At 44.8% G+C, this 24,188-nt stretch overlaps 1 protein-coding gene across 3 annotated transcripts in view; it reads right to left on the bottom strand.

Annotated features, from left to right (window-relative positions):
- Positions 1-24,188, bottom strand: part of FRAS1 (Fraser extracellular matrix complex subunit 1) — a 489,520-nt gene that overhangs the window by 120,842 nt on the left and 344,490 nt on the right. For all 3 annotated transcript variants that reach the window (XM_066574335.1, XM_066574336.1, XM_066574334.1), the window contains 5 exons: positions 17,032-17,302; positions 14,838-14,922; positions 12,875-13,195; positions 7,286-7,439; positions 4,796-4,977 (listed from right to left, as the gene is read on the bottom strand). In XM_066574335.1, the coding sequence (XP_066430432.1) occupies positions 4,796-4,977; positions 7,286-7,439; positions 12,875-13,195; positions 14,838-14,922; positions 17,032-17,302 (1,013 nt within the window). The remainder of the gene's footprint in view (positions 1-4,795; positions 4,978-7,285; positions 7,440-12,874; positions 13,196-14,837; positions 14,923-17,031; positions 17,303-24,188) is intronic.

Genomic DNA, 24,188 nt, shown 5'->3' on the forward strand with positions numbered 1-24,188 from the left:
TACAAAGTGCATTAATATGGCCATACAGAAGTGCTGAACCCTACTTGCTTTCGCGGGACAACCCCTTTAACTTTTTTTTACATGTATAGCTGCCTGGACACTATTTAAATTGACTTTTTAAATTAACTGTTAGCAGGGCTTAATTTTGGAGTAGGGCTTCTATTTCAAGCATCCTCAAAAAGCCTGAAAAATCATTTTGCATCCTCAAAAATTCTGGAAAATCATGCTAGGTCTTATTTTCAGGGTATGTCTTATTTTCAGGGAAACAGGGTACTAGCCGTCGCCTTTGGAGTTTCTTCAAAGAAATGAATGATAAACCCATTAACAGAATCTCATTCAATAATAAAGATCCAACTTTATCATTCAGTTTTGAAAAGCTCGATCAAGGTGACAACCATGCACTTCCTCCTGTCATTTGGCTGCCGAAGTTAAACAGGTAAATCACAAAACCTCTAGGTATGACAACATAGTTACCGAACTCCTCTAGATAGTTTTCTAAGTTCTATTTTACTACTACTTTGTTTCCTCAAAAATATGACCCTGTCTTGTATTACTTTTTGCCCCCAAAGAAGCACTAAGTATTTTCGGGGGAATGTCTTATTATAGGCACAATCCGGGTCTCCCCTGTTGGTCTCTGGCATTCCAACACTCTTGCTTGTAGTCCTCAGCTGCCGATAGAAGATCACTTCCTGGTAACAGGGTTAGCCTCCAGGAAACGATGGCTCTGATTGGTTCTCAAGTGCAGCGGCTCAGCCAATAAATGCAGCACTCGAAGAACCAATCACAGCCATCACATTGCTTCAAGGAGTGCTGCATTGATTGGCTCTTGAGCATCGCGGCTGAGCCAATCAGAGCCATTGCTTTCTAGAGGCGGAGTTTATGAACTCTGTTATCCGGAAGTGATCTTATGTTGGCGGCTGAGAACTGCAAGCAAGCGTGCCATAACTCTGGAGATCAGCGGAAGGGACCTGGATGAACCTGCTAGGTAATGTATTGATTTTTTTATGTTGTGTAGCTAGGGAGCATTTTCGGGGTAGGGCTTATATTTCAAGCCCCCGAAAATAAGGGTAGGGCTTATTTTCTGGCGTGGTCTTATTTTCAGGGAAACAGGGTATATGACGAATTGTACTATTTGGGTGGAAATCCTCTTTAATCTGAAGACGTAAAATGATACAGGACTGTAAATCCTGGAAATATTGTTGCAAACAGAACTGGTCTTAAAGGCCGTATTAGACAATAGAGCATCGCGCCCACACTGTTTATTTCCTAGAAGTCAACAAGCTTCATTGTGAGAATTTATGACAACTAATATTCCCCGAAGACCCCCAGATGCCAAGGTCTGTTTAAAGGGGTTGTCCCGCGAAAGCAAGTGGGTCTATACACTTCTGTATGGCCATATTAATGCACTTTGTAATATACATCGTGCATTAAATATGAGCCATACAGAAGTTATTCACTTACCTGCTCCGTTGCTAGCGTCCTCGTCTCCATGGTGCCGTCTAATTTTCAGCGTCTAATCTCCCGATTAGACGCGCTTGCGCAGTCCGGTCTTCTCCCTTCTGAATGGGGCCGCTCGTGCCGGAGAGCTGCTCCTCGTAGCTCCGCCCCGTCACGTGTGCCGATTCCAGCCAATCAGGAGGCTGGAATCGGCAATGGAACGCACAGAGCCCACGGTGCACCATGGGAGAAGACCCGCGGTCCACCGAGGGTGAAGATCCCGGCGGCCATCTTAGCAAGGTAAGTAAGAAGTCGCCGCAGCGCGGGGATTCGGGTAAGTACTATCCGGTTTGTTTTTTTTACCCCTGCATCGGGTTTGTCTCGCGCCGAACGGGGGGCCTATTGAAAAAAAAAAAAAAAACAGTTTCGGCGCGGGACAACCCCTTTAAATATACAGGGTCATTATAACAGTATATGGCTGGGATGAAAGTTTTTGACAACATTATCACTTGGGTGCTCATGGCGCAACACATTTCAGAGCACTGGTGGTTTATGCAAAGGTGAAAGGTTCTGGGAGAGCAGCTGTAGCCAAGGAGTAAGTGGGTCATGCTCATGAAAAGGCTCATATGTAGTGAACTTGTAACTTAGTTCTACAAACTAAAAGAGATACTAAAATACAATGTAAGCATTTGGGCTATTCAAAAAAGTGCCTCCAATCGGTAATAGTAACCCTGTATAATCAAAGCACCGTTGAGAATATATTATGTGAACTAAGGAGAACAAACACAAATGACAGACTTCATAGTCCTGCATAAACTTCATATTCTGCTCTTTATGGTTGCAGTGGATCCTCATTTACCAAAACTCAGTGAACAAAAAGAGTTTGGCCATAGAAGACAATCGCAGTCCTTAATAGGTGTTGTTCTGTTTGGTCAACCATATATGGTTGTTATGGGTATGTGTGAAAGAAAAGGTAGAATTGGCTGCTTCTGACGCCTCTTGCAATAAGTTGTCATGTCGAAAACGCACAGGTTTGGTACTAGAGGCGAGCGAGCACGCTCGGTTAAGGCAGTTACTCGAGCGAGACTCGCTCTTCTCGAGTAGCCGCGTACTCGTCCAAGAGGGTGGTGGGGCGGGGAGAGAGAGAGAGAAATCTCTCTATTCCTCTCAAAAACGGCCCATCCTATCAATCTTAGGAAACCCGCCATGACAAGGGTGATCCCAACAGGAACCTACTGTATATGTCCTGTTGCACCCTATATTCAGAGAATAAAGTACCATATATACTAGAGTATACGCCTAGTTTTTTAGCACATTTGTTATGCTGAAAAAGCCCCCCTCGGCTTATACTTGAGTGAGGTAAAAAAACAAACAAACAAACAAAAAAAAACCCCACAATACTCACCTCTCAGACGGCGTTTGTGTCCTCAGCATGATGGTCTCCTTGTGGGTGCGGCAAGCAGCTTGAGAACTCTCTCTGCTGTCATCTCCCTGCTCGGCTTTCAATTCTCCCGCTGTCAGCGCTGTGTAAGTAAGCGCTGTGATTGGTTCAAGTTCCAGCCAATCACAGCCGGCGCTTGATCATACACATCGAGCGCCAGCTGTGATTGATTTATCGAGCGCCGGTTGCGATTAGCTGGCGTTCGATCCAATCACAGGGCTTACCTACACAGCGCTGACGGACGGGGAATTCAAAGCCGAGGAAGGAGATGGCAGCGGAGAGAATTCTCAAGCAGCTTGCCGCGCCACCAAGGAGAGCATCGCACTGGGGACACAGACGCCGGCTGGGAGGTGAGTATTGCATTTTTTTCTTTACCTAGTATATACTGGAGTCTAGCTAGGCTTATACTCGAGTCAATAAGCTTTACCAGTTATTTGTGGTGAAACTTATTGACTCGGGTTATACTCGAGTCGGGTAATACTCGAGTATATACGGTAAATTTTTTTTTACTACCAATTCAATATCTGAATGTTTGTCTGATTTCTGGATGGATGTTTCAAAGTATTAATTACACATTGAAATCACCTGGAACCTGGCCCTTTTGTACTATAATAATCCACCATACTTTATATAAGTTATCTACAACTATTCATACCGTATGCATATCCCGTCTGTCTGCTGGCCCACTCGAACATACTCCAATAGAACTATATCAAGAGTATGCCAGGTAGAACATCAAGTATTCCATACATAAATAGCCGGCCATATATCCAATTACCAATATATACATGTACATATCTCTTAGAATACAGACGTCCACATCTCATCAAGATTAGCCCACTATAGCAGCACCTCTCAGCTAATATGCCCCAGGTCTTCTCTGAAATAGTCCCTTCAATTCAGAGCATGTATACAATATAATTGCTTTAAATAGAACCAATCTATCTCCTCCAACCGGTTATCTTGGGCTGTTAGCTAAAGCCCCTGTTCCTCAGGGAGTTATATTCTATCTTCATGTAGTCAGATATTTAATACCGTGTTTCCCTGAAAATAAGACAGTGTCTTATATTAATTTTTGTTCAAAAAAAAGTTTAACTTTTTTACATGTATAGCTGCCTGGACACTATTTAAATTGACTTTTTAAAATTAACTGTTAGTTTAAAAATCATTTTGCATCCTCAAAAATTCTGAAAAATCATGCTATGTCTTATTTTCAGGGAAACAGGGTAATTGGTACTCATATACAACTATAGAAAGTTTCATAAATGTGAGGACCACATGATAGTTATGTGTCCCGATGTATACACATCCATTAGGCACAGTTTGGCTCTATTGGAGTCATAGTGTGCATGCGTCCATTAGATGTCGGTTCGATTCTGGTTGCAGAGTAGATCAGATGCCTGCCAGCATGCTAGTATGTGACCTTGTCCCCGGTCCCCCTCCCTCTCTCCTTTTTATAGGATTATACACTACAGAATTGAGTATTTTAAGGTTATAATAAAAGTTACGTTTTAACCCTTTCCAATCCACTGTCTGACGTCTAAAGACATTCTGATTGAAGCCTGTACAGCTCCGATGTCGGAAGACGTCCGGCAGGGTATTCTTACTGTAGATTACTGGCCGCTCTGTTGGCGGGGGCCTCTCTGGCATGTCACATACCGCAGTACTGGCTCTAGCCAGCAGATGGCGCCATTGTATAATGGCAGAAAGAGAAAGCCCCTTGGGAAACCCTGAATCCAAAATTCGATTGCAAAGGGTTAATGCTAGCCTATCTTGCAAGCTGAGTATCTGGTTTTAATATGAGACATCACCATAAGAAACTAAAACAACATGTTAAACACTAACGAAAATCGGTTCTAACAGATAAAACAGAGAACATCAAACAGTATTTCTAAAACTAACTCTTTGACCTTGTACCTGGAAACTGAAGGAGTCTCTTCCTTGTGAATTGGAACCAGAATGTCTATACCAAAGGAGGCCATCGTTTATGTCCTGCTGTGTAAAAGAGGTGGCTAGGGAAGCAAATCGGCCATCGGGCAATCGCTGCCAGCTATTTGATGGGCCATCAGCCGACATAGGAAGCAGGAGGACAACATCACCTGAAATTAAGAGAACTGGTAAGACAGGTTCTGAGCACAATAGGCTTCCATTTAAGCTGTCATAACATCCATACAGCCGGCATACGAGGCAGATGGAGTGGACAGAGATCTGGACTACTTCATTTCTTAGGGCTTGTTCCACCGGCGCTAGCCTCAGTTAACCATTTCTGTGTCTCTGTTGCGTTTGAGCAGCAGCTGACCGCACTGTTTGCTCCATTTGAAATATGGAAATGAAACGGAACGGAATTAAATTTAAATATTTCCTTTTTTGGAAAAAAAAAACATTGAAATAAATGGGGGAAACGGAAAAATTTAAGTCCATTTTTATTTCCGTTTCTCTGCTCTTCAAATAGAACAGAGAAAAGTAAATGGTTAACTTAAGCTAATGTCAGTGGAAACGCACCCTTAGTCATTATTAGTAATGCATCCCAAACATAGCTGATCGTATGTGATATAGAATGTAACAGAGAAACGCATTTTGTACAAAAGAACAGAAGCGAATCAAAATATCATACTGTATATAAATAGGGAATATAGGGAATTCAGAAAAAGGTGGCCAGGGGCGTAACTATAGAGGATGCAGGGGATGCGGTTGCACCCGGGCCCAGGAGCCTTGGGGGGCCCATAAGGCCTCTCTTCTCCATATAGGGAGCCCAGTACTATGAATGAAGCATTATAGTTGGGGGCCCTGATACAGATTTTGCATTGGGGCCCAGAAGTTTCAAGTAACGCCTCTGAAGGTGGCCATACTTATCAGCCCAAACCATCCTACATAGGGACATTACTTGGCTGCCGAAGTCTATAAATTACTGACTGCACAGCTCTTGATTCACAAGGGCTTCGAAATGACTCGGGAAATGACAGCAAAACACCTGCTGCGCAGCCATCCAGGATGCCACTGAGAAGGACAGCCATCATCTACTAAACCGGCTATATTGATTATTTCCACTTCCCTCAGTCTTCAGTGAGGGACCAAGATGCAAGTTTGCTTGTAAACCAAAAGGGAAAGTCCTTTGAAAACTGGGCAAGACTTCCCACGACGACTCGATCATCATTTCTCTGTCCACATTGCGAGCCTTGCCTCCTCTACCTTGGGTAGTCCAGCAAAACAAAAGCAGAGAACGAGCCCTCCAGAGGGACAACCTTATGCAGGGGTGAGTGATTACGCCCTCTCTGAAACTATAACACCTGCTATTGCAGACATTTTTCGACACAGATACTTCCATGAAAGCAATGTTGAAAGCCTTGCAAATTTCCTTACAATCCAACTTGGCTCAACTTATCCAACCTCTCAGCTTGACTACCACTGATCCTGAGAAACAAATCACCCACGTGGAGACCAAAATGGCTGAACTTGCATCGCCACACTATAACCTTATAGACTTTCACTACTACTTGGAATCAGAACTAGAAAAAACTGTGAAATAAAGGGGCAGACTCGCAGGACAGATCCCACCAGTGCAACAACATCAAGTTTAGAGGAATCCTAGAAAAAGTCTACAACTCTGAGTTGATGCATTACTTGCACAACCTCATGGAATCGCTATTACCGGAGTGCTCCTTGCAGGATCTTGTAATTGATAGGGCAGACAGACTCACTCGTCATAAATATCTGGCAGAGCATATACCAAAAGATGTCCTGGCCTGCAATCATTTCTTCCATATTAAAGAGAAGCTGTTAGAGGCGGCCTTGAAAAGAGGTCCATTATCTGCGCTCTATAAAGCATTGTCCCTATTTACCAATTTATCTGCTCCAACTTTGGCACAAAGACGACAACTGCTCCCTATCAGATAATTGTCTGAAATCCTCTCAATTTCCCTTATTAGCTAAAGTAAAGATTGTATATATTGTTTGCTCAGGTGGGAGTGTGTTTATAGGAGGAAAACTCTGGCCAGCAGGATTTTAATTAAGTGAAGAAAAGCCGTTGTCTTCTTCCAGCATAAGTAAACAAGTAGTCATTGTGCTTTAGCAGGGCACACAGTCACTCCTCCCCATTGTCTTAAGAATTCCTTCATCCAATGACTTAACAATGGAAAGAAAATGACTGTTTACACTGAACCGCACCCATTCTTCTACAGTCCCGGCGTACATTACATGAGACACTGACTCTTCAGATTCCAATGGGAGCACGGAAATGTCAATGATTCTGAATGATATTCGTTCTGCGTAAAAGGGCCATTATTCCATAATCTACTTCACCTAAGATACGTATTACATGGCTACTGAATAGGAACATTGTACTTTCTTTTACATCATACATCCTACATACACAGAGGGGGCAGAGAAGATACAGTATTCATCAATTACCAAACTGTGGATGGTCACTTGTCATGGTGTACCGGATTCCAGAGTCAGCCACGCCAAAGGCCCTAGCTTGCAGGAGTCTATTCGAAATTTGAAGCATTCCTCCTTCTGGAACCCAAACAGCTGAGTTTAGCACAAGTTGTATCCCACCGTTTATCTGTAGCCGGGGAAGAAAGGGTTACATGCAGTAGGTTAAGGAATTATAATAAATGTGCTAGTTCAGGGTATTTATATCCCAAAAGCTATATAAACCATTACAATGCTCATTACATAATTGCTGGTAATGTAGTCAGCGCATCGCAAACTAATACATTAACCCTTTCCAATCCACTGCCTGACCTCTGAAGACATTATGATTTAAGGCTGTGCAGCTCTGATGCTGGAAGACGTCCGTCGGGGTTCTCTTATTGTATATTGCCAGCCTCTCTGCTGTCGGAGCCTATCCAATGTGTCACCTCATGCAGTACTGGCTTTAGCCAGCATATAGCGCCATTGTATAACGGCAGAAAAAGAGTAAGCCTCCTAGGAAAACCAGGATACAAATTGGATTGGAAAGGGTTAAGTAGAATCACTTATATGTTTGGCATTTGCAGAGCTTTTAGACCAAACGAAGGAGCAGAGTGTTTCACTACACGGAGCCGCCTGCTGTAAGGGGAAAGCAACAAAGACCCCGGTCAATTCATTCCTTCCCCGATCTGACTTCATCAGTAGCCAAATACCATTGAAGTCTAATGAGGGAATACCGCCTTAACTGAAATTCCGTATTTAAAATTTACCATAGGACAATGTCCAAGAGACAATGCCGCCAATTAGCTCTTTTTGTAAGCAGGGCAGCATAACTCATCGACTCCCTGCATTAACCCCTTAGGGACCAGGCTGTTTTGTACCTAAAGAACCCACGTGATGGTTTACCTGCCCGATTTATTTTCCTTCAGCCACCAAAATTATCTTTGCTGAGTTTTTTTTCCCGTGACATATAGGGCTATTTTTTAAATATTTTTTTCAGTGCCTTTTTTCCGTTTTTTAGTTTTATTGGGGGGTAAAAAGCTAAAAAATATGATTTTTAAAAACATTTATAGTTCTTTTTTTAAATTAGTAAATTTAAGCAAAAATAAAGTATGGGGACGAGTTTTTCATTTTGTTTCGGACGTTTTGATATATAATATGTATGGTTTTGGATTACATGGCGCATACGGCGACGGTTTTGATTGGCTTTGGGTTATTTTCTTTTTAATAAATATATATATTTTTTTTTTTGTAATTTTAGTTTACTTATTCATGTAATTTTTTTTTTTTACTATCTATGTCCTCCATGACGTCATGTAGCACCTCTGGGGGACATTCACATGTTTTGGTTTTTTTATTACACACTTTTCCACTGTAGCTTGAGCATCCATAGGAGCCCCAGTTACAGGGAAAACACCTCCTGAGCTAATCAGTGTCCGCTAAGACTCTGCAACTCTGCTGTAACAGGGGATCCTGGTGGTCACGTGACTTGCCAGCTTGCATAGTGAAAGAAACACTTTCACTTTTTAGTCGATAGCACTCATTGAGCGCTGTGTACTAGAGAAAGTTAAAAACCACTTCTCCCTTTTCATTCGGCTTATCAGCTGTGACTGACAGCCCAACCTGCTTTTGATTGATTGCAGAAGCAGGGGCTTTAATCCCCCCCGCCATATTTTTACTACTGTCTGGGATTAAAGCCCAGGACAAAGCGCCGTAAATTTACGGTGCTTGGTCCTTAATGGGTTAACAGGACATCGGCACGGTATACCGCTGACCATACTGGGAGGGACGGCTTTGCATTAGGAAAACATGTTTCTCTGCTAGCAGAAGCTTTAACACATATTGCTGACAGTTTCTGCATTAAGAGCCCAAACTATATATATAGTATACTGGTAAACTGAACTACATGCAAACAAAAAGAAGATGAAAGACTAGACAATTAGGCCTCAGTCATATGTATGTAAATCCACTGCGTATTTTATACGCACGTAATGCACAGTGAATGAAACCCACTGATTTCAATGGGGTTATTCACATGTACGTATTTGTCATACGATTTTTAGTCACGTGAAAAAAATGCGCAGTATATCCTATTTGGTGCATATTACACATAGAAATAGACCACTTAAGTGAATTCTATTGCGCAAATCTGCAGGATACGTATGTGTTCACTGTGTGTTTGCTCAAGGAATGAATGGGCTATCTGATGTTTTTTTGCGCACGTGTATATGCAAAAAAAATACGCAGGGAATAGGCGATTTTTGGTCTGAGAATACACTTCTGCCTGTGTGAATGAGGTCTAATGAGAATGTGCAGACAAAGTTCATTCACCTTTATAATCAATTAGCAAGGTTGCTTTCACATCTGGGGCTTCTGTTTTCCTGCTCCGCCTGGGGAGCAGAAGAGGGGAATCCCCTGGCCGAATGGATGCGTCTTATGATAGAACCGAATAGCGCCGAACGGATCTCATTGACTGCAATGGGGTCAATTTGTACAACACGGAACTGCTAGAAGCAATGGAGAGGTTTCTGCGCCATATTTATTTTTGCAGTGATATAGGGATAATGTATTGGGCTGTTTTACATGAAAATCATAACTTACAATTATAATTATATCTTAGGTAACCCTACCAGGGGTTGTGCCAAAAAACCCAATTCCTGTTCAAATGTCCTATCAGGCTAAATGAATGCATAGAGCAGCTCTCTGACCCAGAATGGAGAGCCGCTCTAACAGTGGCCCGAATCCTGGCAGACCACGCGCTTTTCTTTTACTACAGCGTAGCTATGCATTTGAAGGGCTGTCCTTTAATACTACATTTCCTCTACAGCAGCTGCCTTAGGGGTAACATATGGCTGGCCATAGCTTCCCCTGGTGATGTGGATAGCGGAACTCGGGCTGATCAGACGATTGCCCGGGGTCCTGCATTCTGAAATTTTTCCATTCGTTTGCCAGCATTCAAATATATTCAGGCGACTGACTGGCAACATAACGATCTTACGGTAATACGGTAAGTAGGAATAAATGACAAGTTGAAATCAACTTAAGTTGCGTTTTGACGGAACGATTAAAGTTCCAAAAATCCTTCAAACAAACAAAAGTGAACGATAATCGGTCCGTTTAAAAATGAGCCCATGACTGAACGACGAAGGAGAACCATCGCTTTTTCTTCGTTGTGCAGTTTTAGTAATGTGAAACGTTGAACCAGGAGTGGCCAACCGAACAATTCTCAACACTGATCTGCCTGTCTAAATAGGCTGCACGGACGAGCGGGGGAAGGGGGTGACGTCACCAGCTCGTTTCCTCGGTCAAATAAGAACCTTGTATGTGTCATTGCGTGTAAAAGGGCCATTACTCCTGCGTCAGTAAGAATTTTATATGGTTTCAGCACTTCAATTAACACTTTGCAATCCAATTTTGGATTCAGGGTTTCCTAGGGGGCTTTCTCTTTCTGCCATTATACAATGGCGCCATCTGCTGGCTAGAGCCAGTACTGTGGTATGTGACATGCTGGAAAGGCCCCCGACAACAGAGTGGCCAGTAATATACAGTAAGAATACCCTGCCGGACGTATTCCAACATCGGAGCTGTACAGCTTCCAATCAGAATGTCTTTAGACGTCAGACAGTGGATTGGAAAGGGTTAATGTGTATCTATTATCAAACATGAATCAGTAGTTTCTGAAAGTCCAAACACAATTGTTGGATCATGCAAACTTGATCACCAATGCCTAATCCTCCATTCCTCATGCGGACTTAGGGCTCATTCACAAGAGCGCATATACGCCGTGTATTTACACCCGGGCAATTTTATGTACAGATTAGCGCCCTAGCTCTTCAATGCAAGTGTTGACGTGGGCGAATATATACGCCGGCAGCGTGAAAAAAAAAGAACATACGTGGCGCATATACGATTAAAGGTAAAATAGATAGCTCTAGGTTTATGTTCTGGGCGAAATACGGCGGCAGCCGCCATGGACTGGAGAAAGTAAATGAGCTAGCACGCACTTTTATCAGCCACGCTTTGCGGGCGGTCCAGTACAATAAACCCATTCCCCCACTTTCACCGCAGCTTTTCCCAAACACCTCGCCATATTTTCGCTCATACGTCACTCTCCATGTTCATGGGCAAGAAACCGTAAACTAGCTCGAGTTTGTAAAAACGCCTGTTTGGGTGATTATACGCCGTCCGTGTATGACTGTATATATGTCGCTGTTAATATGTGGTGTACATGCGTTTGTGTGAATGAGCCCTTAGTCAGCATTGTATTCCAAGCTCTGTCCTATTGCCATAGGCTGGCTCACAGGGACTTCTAGGTATAAGAAAAAAAGGGGACAACGTAGAGGGTGGAAGAAGCTCAGATTGGCGCAAACATCTAGACACGGCTACTGTAATGTAATTCCTGGGCCGTTTGTGCATGTAACCTTTCAGGACTGATTGAAGCCAAGTAGAGATGAGCGAGCACGCTCGGTAAGGTCAGTTACTCGAGCGAACCTCGCTTATCTCGAGTAACTGCCTTCTCCTCTGAGCGTGGTCGGGGGGCGGCAGGGGAGCGAGAGGGAGAGACATCACTCTCTCTCTCTCCCCCCTGTTACACCTCGCTCACCTCCGCCGGCCCCCCGAGCACGCTCGGAGAAGGCAGTTACTCGAGATGAGCAAAGCCCAATCGGGTGTCATGTCTTGACACACTCCGAGCACGCTCAGAGGAGAAGGCAGTTACTCGAGATGAGCGAGGCTCGCTCGAGTAACTGACCTTACCGAGCGTGCTCGCTCATCTCTAAAGCCAAGTAATCTAATGATTTATTCTTTGCTTACTAGTTTTACTTTGTTAGTATTTTTTGTATTGATTATTCTTATATCCATATTTTGTGTTTTATTTGATTTATTGTTTATATATATACCTTTACTTTATGCTCAATTAAATAAACTCATTATTTTGCTTAATTATTAGAGATGAGCGAACTACTTGGCCACACCCCTTTTTCGCCCGAGCGCCGCGATTTTCGCGTATTTCTGTACTCGGGCGAAAAGATTCGGGGGGCGCCGTGGGTGAGTGGGGGGTTGCAGCGGGGAGTGGGGGGGAGAGGGAGAGAGAGAGGGCTCCCCCCTGTTCCCCGCTGCTACCGCCCGCTCCGCCACGCCTCCCCCCGCCCCCCGAATCTTTTCACCCGAGTACGGAATCGCGGTGCTCGATCGCGTAATTACTTGAAACGAGTAGGTTCGCTCATCTCTATTAATTATCATATTGACAGTTTTTATTTATTACAATCTTTGAATGTGCTGCAATACACGCCTGTGAACCAACATTACTACACATCAGGAGACACGATAGAGCATGGATAACGAGTGTTGACCTTGTCATTAGCAACCAATCAGATTTCTGCCTTTATCTTTCTAGAGCGGATTACAAATTAAAGTGATCTCGTTGCTACGGACAACACTGCCACTTCTGATCTGTTCTAGTTTATATTCATGAAGTCCTGTTATGCCTCCTTGCCACAGTTTTATGACTACCTGCAAGTCATAAAAAGTCAAGACGGCGGAGTGATACGGATAGGAAATAAAAATATACAATTCTTGAATAAATACCTTGTCAACAACTTTAACGTGAAACAGAATGTTTTGGAAGTAGTAGCCATCATTTGCCTGGAAAACAATTACATCGGATTGACTTTCCGAGCCATCGTGGATGTAATAAAGCGCTCCATTTGTAATGTCATCGAGTCGGAATTTGTGGATGGGTGCGTTCCCTGGGGGAATCACCAGCTGTCCATATTTTGGAGCCGTTAGAACGATAACTGTAACATCCTGCGGATTATCATCATCCCTTAGATCAAGGACAGAAGCGGTGATGGCTCCAACCTCACCTTTGCCAACCGCTAAGGCTTCATTTCTTAGGATGTATGGTACCTGATGTGTCAGGGAAAGAAGAAACACATACCTTACAAGGAATATACTGAAACTAAACACCAAGTGCTAAAGTATGTCTATACAACACCAAACTAATTATTCGGAATTTAATCTTAGGGCTCACACCCACTGGTGTGAAAACACCCGCAGCGCAAGAAAAACGCTGTAATATCACCAGTGGCTGCAGCGCTAGCCCCATTGAAAGCATAGAGAGAATACCACAGACTTCTGGCAGGAGTTTCCTTCATCCCCGCAGGGACCTAATGATGATTTTCAGGGAAGGGCTTATATTTCAAGCCCTTCCCCAAAAATCATACTGCGGCGGCTGCCACAAACCACTGCTTTCAATGGGGCCGGCAGCAGCGCCGAGCCCATTAAAAGCAATGATCAATAATTTGTATCATCTTGAATTACAGGGCAGATATGGTGACGGTTTGGGTTAGCCTCGGTGGTGGGTCATTTCTTTCTATAGATATATTTTGTTTTCAAAATTTTTTAAACTTTTTAATTTTTTTTTAAAAAGCTATATCTCTCATTGCGTTATATAAGACCTCTGTACACATGTACGATCTGCTATGCCTTAAGTTCGTTGAGGGTGCAGACACAAAGGGAACTCCAACCCTGGGAGCGGTTGATGAGTGCCAGAGTCCAGCCGCCTTTTAACTACCGGTATGATATGACTGCTAATATTCCCAGGCTATAGACCAGTAGATAATCATTGCTTTTAATATCTCTAACGTTCATAACCACGTGATTATTGGACTTGGAAGAGGCATTATAGATACATTTGATCAGGATTAGATTGATATATTTGGTGACTACCGTATATACCGGCGTATAAGGCGACGGGGCGTATAAGACGACCCCCCAACTTTCACCTTATACGCCGGTATTACAGTGGAGAAAAAAAAAATCATTACTCACCTCCCCCGGCGTTCTGTCGCGCTCCGGCAGGATGTCGCTCGCTACTCGTCCCCGACGCAGCATTGCTTTCTAAATGCGGGGCTTGAAATCCCCGCTTCCAGAAAGCTAATACACACGCCATCAGCCAGTTACATCCATTCAATGACATCATTGAATGGGTGTGATCGCTAACACACGTGCGCCTTCAGCCAATCACAGCCATTCAATGATGTCATTGAATAGTGTGATTGGCTGAAGCCACGTGTGTTTTAGCCAATCACAGCCATTCAATGCTGTCATTGAATGGATGTAACTGGCTGACGGCGTGTGTATTAGCTTTCTGGAAGCGGGGATTTCAAGGCCCGCATTCAGAAAGCAATGCTGCGCCGGGGACGAGGAGCGAGCGACATCCTGCCGGAGTGCGACAGAACGCCGGGGGAGGTGAGTAATGATTTTTTTTTTCTCCACTGTAATACTTTTTTTTTTGTATTACCGGCGCATAAGACGACCCCCGACTTCAGAGCAGATTTTTCGGGGTTCAAAAGTCGTCTTATACGCCGGTGTATACGGTATATTCAAACGTTTAGTTGCCGGGGTTTTATGCCACGAGGCCCTGGCAAGATAACCATCCTTGTGGGGACATTTAGTCTTTTATATGTTTTTAGAAGGAATATCCTTTTATTTTGACATATACAACTGTGTTTGGGGCTTGCTTGGAGAGCCGTCATCTTGTCATTACCTTTGTGGACACTGCTTGTATGTTGATTGTCTTTGGCTGAGAGTAGAGCTGCCCATCACTGACCTTCAGTGAAAAGAAGCCTTTCCTACACGGAAGTAATAAATAAATATAAATAAATCACATATTCAAAAGGCATAGTAAATTTGCAAATATGAAGTACACAGAAGGCACCTTTTCAATCAATGTCAGGGCTTATTCAGACGACCGTATATTGGCCGGGTTTTCATGCCTGGCCGATATACGGTGTCCCTCTCTGCAGGGGGAGGAGGCTGGAAGAGCCGGGAGCAGTGCACTGAGCTTCTGGCCCTTCTCCGCCCCCTCTCCCCACCCTCTCCGCCCCTCAGCACTATATGCAATGGGAAGGGGCAGGGCTAAGTCCCGGAACTTATCTCCGCCCTGCCCGCCCCCTCCCATTGCAAATAGTGGCGAGGGGTTGGAGCTCAGTGTACTGCTCCCGGCTCTTCCAGCCTCCTCCCCCTGCAGAGAGGGACACCGTATATCAGCCGGCGTGAATATCCAGCCAATATACGGTCGTCTGAATAAGCCCTTAAGGTGTACATGTAAGAATTATTTTAATGATTTGCACTCATTTCATCAATAGGAAATATGAATGCTATGTGTAAATGCAAAAAACTACCAGCAATTGGAAAATTGATTGTTCACACAAGATCATTGATACCATACCAATGCAGTGTCACCTATTGGAAGGCATGAATTCCTGCAAGTCAATGTCAGACTTTTTAAAAAAGCCTTATAACAATGACTGGTAATTGTGAGCCAAAGCCAGAAGAACCATACACAGACAGCTGTTTCGGGATGATTGCCCCTCATCACTGTATATCAGGTTAACTTGCTTGGCCAGTGATGGGCCTATAGATATGGATCAGGAATTGTATAGTTTCTCCTTAAAACAACTAGGAGTGTGAGGAGATTTATAAGGAGACACCACCTATTGGTAGGCAGCATTCCTGCAAGTCAATGCCAGACTTTTAAACCAAGCCTTCCAATAGGTGGCGCTGCAGAGGTATTGTTCCATTTTCTATTTGCATATTTCCCAGGAGGAGCGTGGATGGCCTTATAAGCTTCCCCAGACACCTTCTAGGTGCTCTCCCTAGTGAGAAACGATACCCTTCCTGACCCTGATGTAATTGTAACATTGTTCGTTATTCTCCATTCACTTTTTTGGAAATAATCCGCTCTCCTCCCAACATGCTTTTACAGCGTGTGATTCCATACTAACAGCACTGCCTCTTATTTAGACTTTCCGCTATGGTCAGCAGGGAGCCATATAAAACGATCAGGCGAGCCTACAAACAGCAGAATGTATATGCACTGATTTAGGAAGATTACAGTTTCATCGGAGTTTCAGCAGAGACATTTTACACGCTCCATAAACCGTGGGCGCGGGAAGAGCCGACATAACTCTTTTGTGGAGTTTAGAGTCATATTACGATTAAAGTAAAAAGCAATTAAGGAAATGTAGATTTGACAGCAAATATCACAACAGGATTGGCCATGTGCAGCCCGCATCCTGCCAAACAAAACCAACATGTCAGTAGAGCCCCATTGAAAACACCTTGAGGCCGCCTGCACACGGGTGGAAATCCCGCGGTGGGATTTCCGTCGCTCAAAGCCTGCATAGGAGTGCATTACAATACGCACTCCTATGCAGACGGCCGCGGTTTGGCCGCGCGAAATGTCGCGCGGCAAACAAAACGCGGCATGTCCTATTTTTGTGCGGGGCTCGCAGAGCCTCGCACAGATACGTCACTCACCCGGCCACCGGCTTTGGTCTGAAAGAGCCGGGGCCGCCGGGCGCGGGTGAGTACGCGCTCGTCTCTGCAGGCGCTCAGGTCGGGTCCAGCGGCAAGAATTCTCGCCGCCGGATCCGACCCGCTCGTCTGCAGGCGGCCTGAAAGAAAAAAATGTGACAAATGAAGCTTTTTTACTGTTTAACAAAATCCATCCTCGTAGGCGGCAATCAGAAAAAATACAAATTTCCAATGTTTTCCAGATTGCGAGATCGAACCAAGGTTTGTGAAGCGGACCTTTGTTTTATGTTCTGAACCTAATTCTTGCTACTTTCTTCTATTGTTTCCTACATCCGACCAGCCTCACAATATTCTACCAAGCGATGAATGATCAGGAGGTTCCAGTGTTTTTACAATAGAATGTTTGATTAGCAGCCTCTTACCTTGATTTCTCCTTGCTGTGCCTGAATCTCACCCTTTGCTCGATCAGATCCTTCCAGCTGAAGTGTGTGTCCTTGTTGAGATGGACCTCCTTGCCATGTGCCATTTTCACAAGCCGACCGTTGGCTGGAGCGGTTACAACGTGAAATATTAGACTCGCCTCCTCGCTATCCAAATCTTGAACAGTCATGAAAGAAAAGTCCAGTGGTCTTACTGCCCCGATGCCCACTGTGAATGAGCCGTTCACCAGGAGGACCGGGGGATGTGTGTTAGCTGAGATACAACAGAAACACAATGTGCGCATAAGTCGTGTTGTCACGTACGCAGAAGTACAGAGCAACTTTGTAACTCTTCTTACCAAAAATTAAAGGCCAACTAAAAAATATGCTTAAGTTACACGATTAGATCTTTATGGTCTACTTCAACAAGACATAGGCCTCATGTCCACGGCATGCGCAGATATTGCATGCGGATTTCCGCAGCGGATGCACTGTGGGTCATCTTAAATTGATTTTCTTTTCCTTGCAGGAGATCGCAGATTTTTCCCGCTTGGATGTACACGGATGCACTACAGATCATCCACGTGGGAAAAAAATCCGCAACCCCGCCTCCCAGCCTTTACCCCATCTCCCCAATTGCTTCTAGCCTTCAAATCTGCAGCGGATCCGCCAATGCATTTAAATGTATTTGTGGATGCACTGTGGATCCTAAGCTCCCATCGAGATGAATGGAGCCACATCTGCAAGCGATCTGCGGCAAAATGGAGCATGCTGCGATTTATTATCCGCAAATCATTTAAAATCAAATCCGCAGTGTGATAGACATGATTAGTCAGTGTAAAATGTCTATTGATTTGTACTAAACTAGAGGTATTACGCAGCTGTAGTGACTTTAACTCTTAGAGGCTAATGACTGCATAATTTCATTATAGTAATTGCTGGACAATGGTGAAAAGATATGTGTTTTGTGACTTCAGCCTAATGTGGAACTCTGCTGCATAAGGAAAGAGTTAAATCACAGTGTTATATGTTATTGCTTGTGTTCATCTTGAGTGTTTTCCCAGTCCTTTCCCATCCCCCCACACAGAATCTTCTTCAACAAAGAGATACTTACTTTCAGTTTCAGGTTTGAGCACATGTTTGTAAGACAAAGACTTGCTTATACATTGGAGTTGAGAGAAGGTGGGCAGGAAGGAGGGGGGATTCTATATGATCTGACAAATGAGAATCCTATATGTTACTGATGTAATCTGTTGCACGCCCATTAAAGGGCAGGTGTTATGCTTTACAATAAAAGGGGCTGTCTGGGTGTTTCTGCCCAGAGAGCCATTTTGGATATGAGACTGATAGCTTGTGTCTGATCTGGTCGATGATGTGTGCACACTATACAATTTGGAAGCTACAAAATACCCCGAAACCTGCTGGAGAAAACCAATGTCTAGCTCAGCAGGACTTAAATGAGAAGTGCAGATGCCGCATGCTTCTCTATGGGCGGCTAAAGCTGCGGATGACCCGTGTGGATTGAATAAATAAAATCCGCCTGTGGACATTGGGCCTTAGGCTGGCTATATACATTAGATAGTTGTTGCCCAAACAGCTACCTCTCCCAACAACCCCCAACATGTCCAATGTGAGTTGCACCTGAGAATTCTGCGCACATTTTGCATTCAGCTGTGCGTTTCAAGACCCTCTGCACCTAGGGGATCCAGCACAAGTGCAGTGTCTCTTTGGCAGCCACCCAATCACAAATGACATCACATGCATGCTCCGGCTTCCCTAGTGCTCGCCAGGAGACGACATAAGCGGTAAGAATGCAGTTACTCACTCAGGTAACTGCCTTATCCGAGCAGGCTCACTCATCTCTACTAATGATCAATGTGTACCACTGACTTTACCACGCACGGAATGATGACGATCCAACGGAAGGTGTCATACCTGTGGTTTGGGCTTCCATTGCTCTCTTAGGGCTCATGTCCACGGGCAAAATGAGATTTAAAATCCGCAGCGGATCTCCCGCGCGCGGATCCTCACCCCATAGGGATGCATTGACCACCCGCGGGTAGATAAATACCCGCGGATCGTCAATAAAAGTGATTTTTAAAAAAATGGAGCATGAAAAAATCTGGACCATGCTCCATTTTCATGCGGGTCTCCCGCGGGCTTCTATTGAAGCCTATGGAAGCCGTCCGGATCCGCGGGAGACCTAAAATAGGAATTTAAAGCATTTACTCACCCGCAGCGGACCGCGAAGCTCTTCTCTTCCTCACGGCCGCATCTCCCTTGCTTCGGCTCGGCGGATGTGCCCAGCGCATGCGCGCGGCACGTCGACGGCGTGCCGGCGACGTGCCGCCGGCGTCAGGAATTCATCCGCCGGCCGAAAATGAAGATCCGGCCGTGAGGAAGAGCAGAGCTTCGCCGCCCGCTACGGATAGGTAAATGCTTTTAAATTGCTATTTTCAGCGCTCATGTCCGCGGGGCAGGAGGGACCCGCTGCAGATTCTACATGTAGAATCTGCAGCGGATCTGATTTTCCCCATGGACATGAGGCGGAAAATCAGATCCGCTGCAGATTCTACATGTAGAATCTGCAGCGGGTCCCTCCTGCCCCGCGGACATGAGCGCTGAAAATAGCAATTTAAAAGCATTTACCTATCCGTAGCGGGCGGCGAAGCTCTGCTCTTCCTCACGGCCGGATCTTCATTTTCGGCCGGCAGATGAATTCCTGACGCCGGCGGCACGTCGCCGGCACGTCTTCGACGTGCCGCGCGCATGCGCTGGGCACATCCGCCGAGCCGAAGCAAGGGAGATGCGGCCGTGAGGAAGAGAAGAGCTTCGCGGTCCGCTGCGGGTGAGTAAATGCTTTAAATTCCTATTTTAGGTCTCCCGCGGATCCGGACGGCTTCCATAGGCTTCAATAGAAGCCCGCGGGAGACCCGCATGAAAATGGAGCATGGTCCAGATTTTTTCATGCTCCATTTTTTTAAATCACTTTTATTGACGATCCGCGGGTATTTATCTACCCGCGGGTGGTCAATGCATCCCTATGGGGTGCGGATCCGCGCGCGGGAGATCCGCTGCGGATTTTAAATCTCATTTTGCCCGTGGACATGAGCCCTTAGGCCTCATGTCCACGGGGAAAATCAGATCCGCTGCAGATTCTCCATGGAGAATCTGCAGCGGGTCCCTACTGCCCCGCGGACATGAGCGCTGAAAATAGCAATTTAAAAGCATTTACCTGTCCGTAGCGGGCGGCGAAGCTCTGCTCTTCCTCACGGCCGGATCTTCATTTTCGGCCGGCGGATGAATTCCTGACGCCGGCGGCACGTCGCCGGCACGTCGTCGACGTGCCGCGCATGCGCCGGGCACATCCGCCGAGCCGAAGCAAGGGAGATGCGGCCGTGAGGAAGAGAAGAGCTTCGCGGTCCGCTGCGGTGAGTAAATGCTTTAAATTCCTATTTTAGGTCTCCCGCGGATCCGGACGGCTTCCATAGGCTTCAATAGAAGCCCGCGGGAGCCGTCCCCGCGGGAGACCCGCACGAAAATGGAGCATGGTCCAGATTTTTTCATGCTCCATTTTTTTTTAAATGCCTTTTATTGACGATCCGCGGGTATTTATCTACCCGCGGGTGGTCAATGCATCCCTATGGGGTGCGGATCCGCGCGCGGGAGAAGAGTTAAAATCCGCTGCGGATTTTAATTCTTCTTTTCCCCGTGGACATGAGCCCTTAGGGTCCTTCCACACTGAACAATTAATCGTTGGAATGAGCGAACGAGTCGCTTGCTTTCAAACTACATCCATTTACACACACACAGATAATAATTCACATTTTTTTCGTTATTTTTTTCACCATTGCTCATTCAGTCCATTGTTAACCCCTTAATGACCGCTGATACGCCTTTTGACGGCCAGCATCAGCGGCCTATGTATGAAGAGAGATCGCGGGGCAACCTCTCTTCATACAGCGTGGGCATGAGCTGTTTATCACAGCGGGCAATAGCTGCAATCGGCTGCGTGGCCGATCGCGGCTCTTAACACCTTTAAATGCCACTGTCAATTCTGACAGCAGCATTTAAATTCCCCGAACGATGTTCAGGGGTCCCTTACGCCCCCTTCCCCGCGTGAAATCGCAGGGAGCCATGCTGGCCTGCTGAACCTTCGCACAGCTACGTCGATGGAAAAATAAAAACTTGGCTGCAGAAAATAATTAAGAAAAATTAAATGTCTGAAACAAATAAAAGTAGTACAGCAAAGAAAAAAAACGATACGAGTTTGGTATGGTGGTAATCGTACCGACCCACAGAATAAAGTTAGAATGTCATTTTTGTTGCAGTTTGTGCGCTGCAGAAACAAGACGCACCGAAAGATGGCGGAATTACGGTTTGTTTTTTTTCATTTTAGTCCACCTAGAATTTTTTAAAAGTTTTTCAGTACATTATATGGTACTTTAAATCGCACCACAACTCGTCCCGCAAAAGACAAGCCCTCATACAGCGATGTCGATGGATAAATAAAGGAGTTACGATTTCTTAAAAGGGGGGAGGAAAACACAAAAATGGAAAAAAAAGGGGGAGGGGGCGTCATTAAGGGGTTAATCTATTAGTGGAGTCTGGGAATGCTTTGTGAACGACTGGTAAACGACAATAGTAATTTTTATGGCTGCATATAATGAAGGATGAACGATAAGTGAACAAACTATGGTTCATCGTCCGATCATTGGCTATGTTTAATGGAACAAAAGGAATGATTATCGCTCATTTTGGCACGATTCAGTGACTATATGAACGATAATCATATCTTTTAGAAGTAAAATGTATGTTTGTAGCATTATCATCCATTTAACTATATAATCTTATTGTTATATATATTATTATTATAAGATTATATAGTTAAATGGATGATAATGCTACAAACATACATAGCATTAATACGCTGTGCAGCAATACTTTGTATCAGAATGGGGTTGGCTGCAATTAGGGAAGGGCTGGGGTAACCGGCAGGTAAGTTAGGGTAAACTGTAGATGACATTACTCTCATGAATTAGAAGTATCCTGGCAGCACAGAAAAGGTGCAGAAGTGTCAAATCCCAGCAGGGATTCTCTTTACTGGCTCCACAAAGCGATGCACAAAACAGCAGCAACGTTTCGACTGTCCAGAGAGTCTTTGGCATAACAGCTATAGATTTGCATGTAGATGGTATTACTCTTAGAAATGATAGGCAAATGCTCCGCCCTATTCCCTGCCCAACTGTTGCATCCGGTCAATGCCTCATATCATAACCCGCTGTAGGTTCATACAATTCTTAGTCTTCTGTAAGCTACAAAAGTTGAAAATGAAAGATTGATGAATTGATCTATAAGGCCTCCCCAAGGCGATGCTTGACATTTGTTTCACTGGTTATGCAGACTTCGGGTTGTCTTGAGTCACATGATATTGCATTTTTAGCAATATTGATTGATTTAATAAATTAAATTAAATTAAAGGTGTATTACCTTAGGTACGTTTTCTTTGTATGGCATTCTCTGTGCTGCTACACAAGAGCATTAACAATCTAATTAAACTAGACTGATTAATTCTAAGATAACTTTGCATTACCTTTTAAGAAATGTGATCGCCTGTGATCCTTATATTATCATAAGTGAGTATTCGATAAAGGAGAAGTCCTAGTAAGGCCTCATGTCCACGGGCAAAGAAGAATTAAAATCCGCTGCGGATTTTAACTCTTCTCCCGCGCGCGGATCCGTGCCCCATAGGGATGCATTGACCACCCGCGGGGTAGATAAATACCCGCGGATGGTCAATAAAAGTGATTTTAAAAAAAATGGAGCATGAAAAAATCTGGACCATGCTCCATTTTCGTGCGGGTCTCCCGCGGGGACGGCTCCCGCGGGCTTCTATTGAAGCCTATGGAAGCCGTCCGGATCCGCGGGAGACAAAAATCAGATTTTACTCACCCGCTCCGTTTCTTCTCTTCGCCGCGGCGCCATCTTCTCTCAGTCGCGGCCGGATCATTTTGCTTCGGGCCGGCGCATGCGCGGGGCACGTCACCGACGTCATCCTGCGCATCCGCCGGGCCGAAGAAAGAAGATCCGGCCGCGACGGAGAGAAGATGACGCGGCAGCGAAGGAAGGATCCGGAGCGGGCAGGAGGTAAGTTAATTCTGATTTATTCTTATTTTAAGCGCTCATGTCCGCGGGGCAGGAGGGACCCGCTACGGATTCTCCATGGAGAATCCGTAGCGGGCCTGATTTTCCCCCTGTGGACATGAGACCTTAACGCAACACTTGTTATTTTGTAACAGAAAGCTGTAAGCTCCCCGGTACATGATACTTGGCACATAACTCATAAACTAGATAAGTCATTTTCATCACTCATTTTAGTAGAATTACATATGAGAATGGAAATACCTGCTAGTTTAAAATGGCAGGAAAGGGTTAATTGTATGGAATCTAAGAATGGTAGAGTTGGGAGAGGCCTTCAGTGTCATTGGATCCAACCCCGCAGGTTCACTAAATCATCCCAGACAGATATCTGTCCAGCCTCTGTTTGAACACTTCCATTGAAGGAGAACTCTTCACCTCCTGTGGTAACCTGTTCCACTCATTGATCACTCTCACTGTTAGAAAGTTTTTTCTAACATCTAATCTGTGTCTCTTGTCTTTCAGTTTTATCCCATTGCTTCTAGTCTTTTATTATGCGAATGAGAATATATAAACTATGTACTTGAGTCAAAGTCTGCTACTGTATTTTCCCCAAAATAAGAGCCATCCTGAAAATAAGCCCTACTCAGATTTTTGGAATTTTTAGGGAGGCTTGTAATATAAGCCCTACCCCCAAAATTAGCCCTAGCTACTTTACATAAAGAAAAAGAAAGGGAATACATTACCTAGCAGGCCCGGTCTGGATTCCCCACGCCGATCTCCTTAAGTCTGTGCTGCTCCCGCATTCCTCGCACTTCTAGCCGCTCATACATCATCACTTCCTTGTCATGGGATTCATAAATCCCACTTCCTGGAAGCCATGGCTGTGATTGGTTCTTGATCGCCATTGCCAGACCAGGCCAATCAATGCAGTGGTGGATGAACAAATGCGATGGCTATGATTGGTTCATCGAGTGCTGCATTGATTGGTTTTCAAGTGCTGCTCAGCCAATCACAGCCAT

This window comes from Eleutherodactylus coqui, chromosome 7 (assembly GCF_035609145.1).
Source record: "Eleutherodactylus coqui strain aEleCoq1 chromosome 7, aEleCoq1.hap1, whole genome shotgun sequence".
Lineage (NCBI taxonomy): Eukaryota > Metazoa > Chordata > Amphibia > Anura > Eleutherodactylidae > Eleutherodactylus > Eleutherodactylus coqui.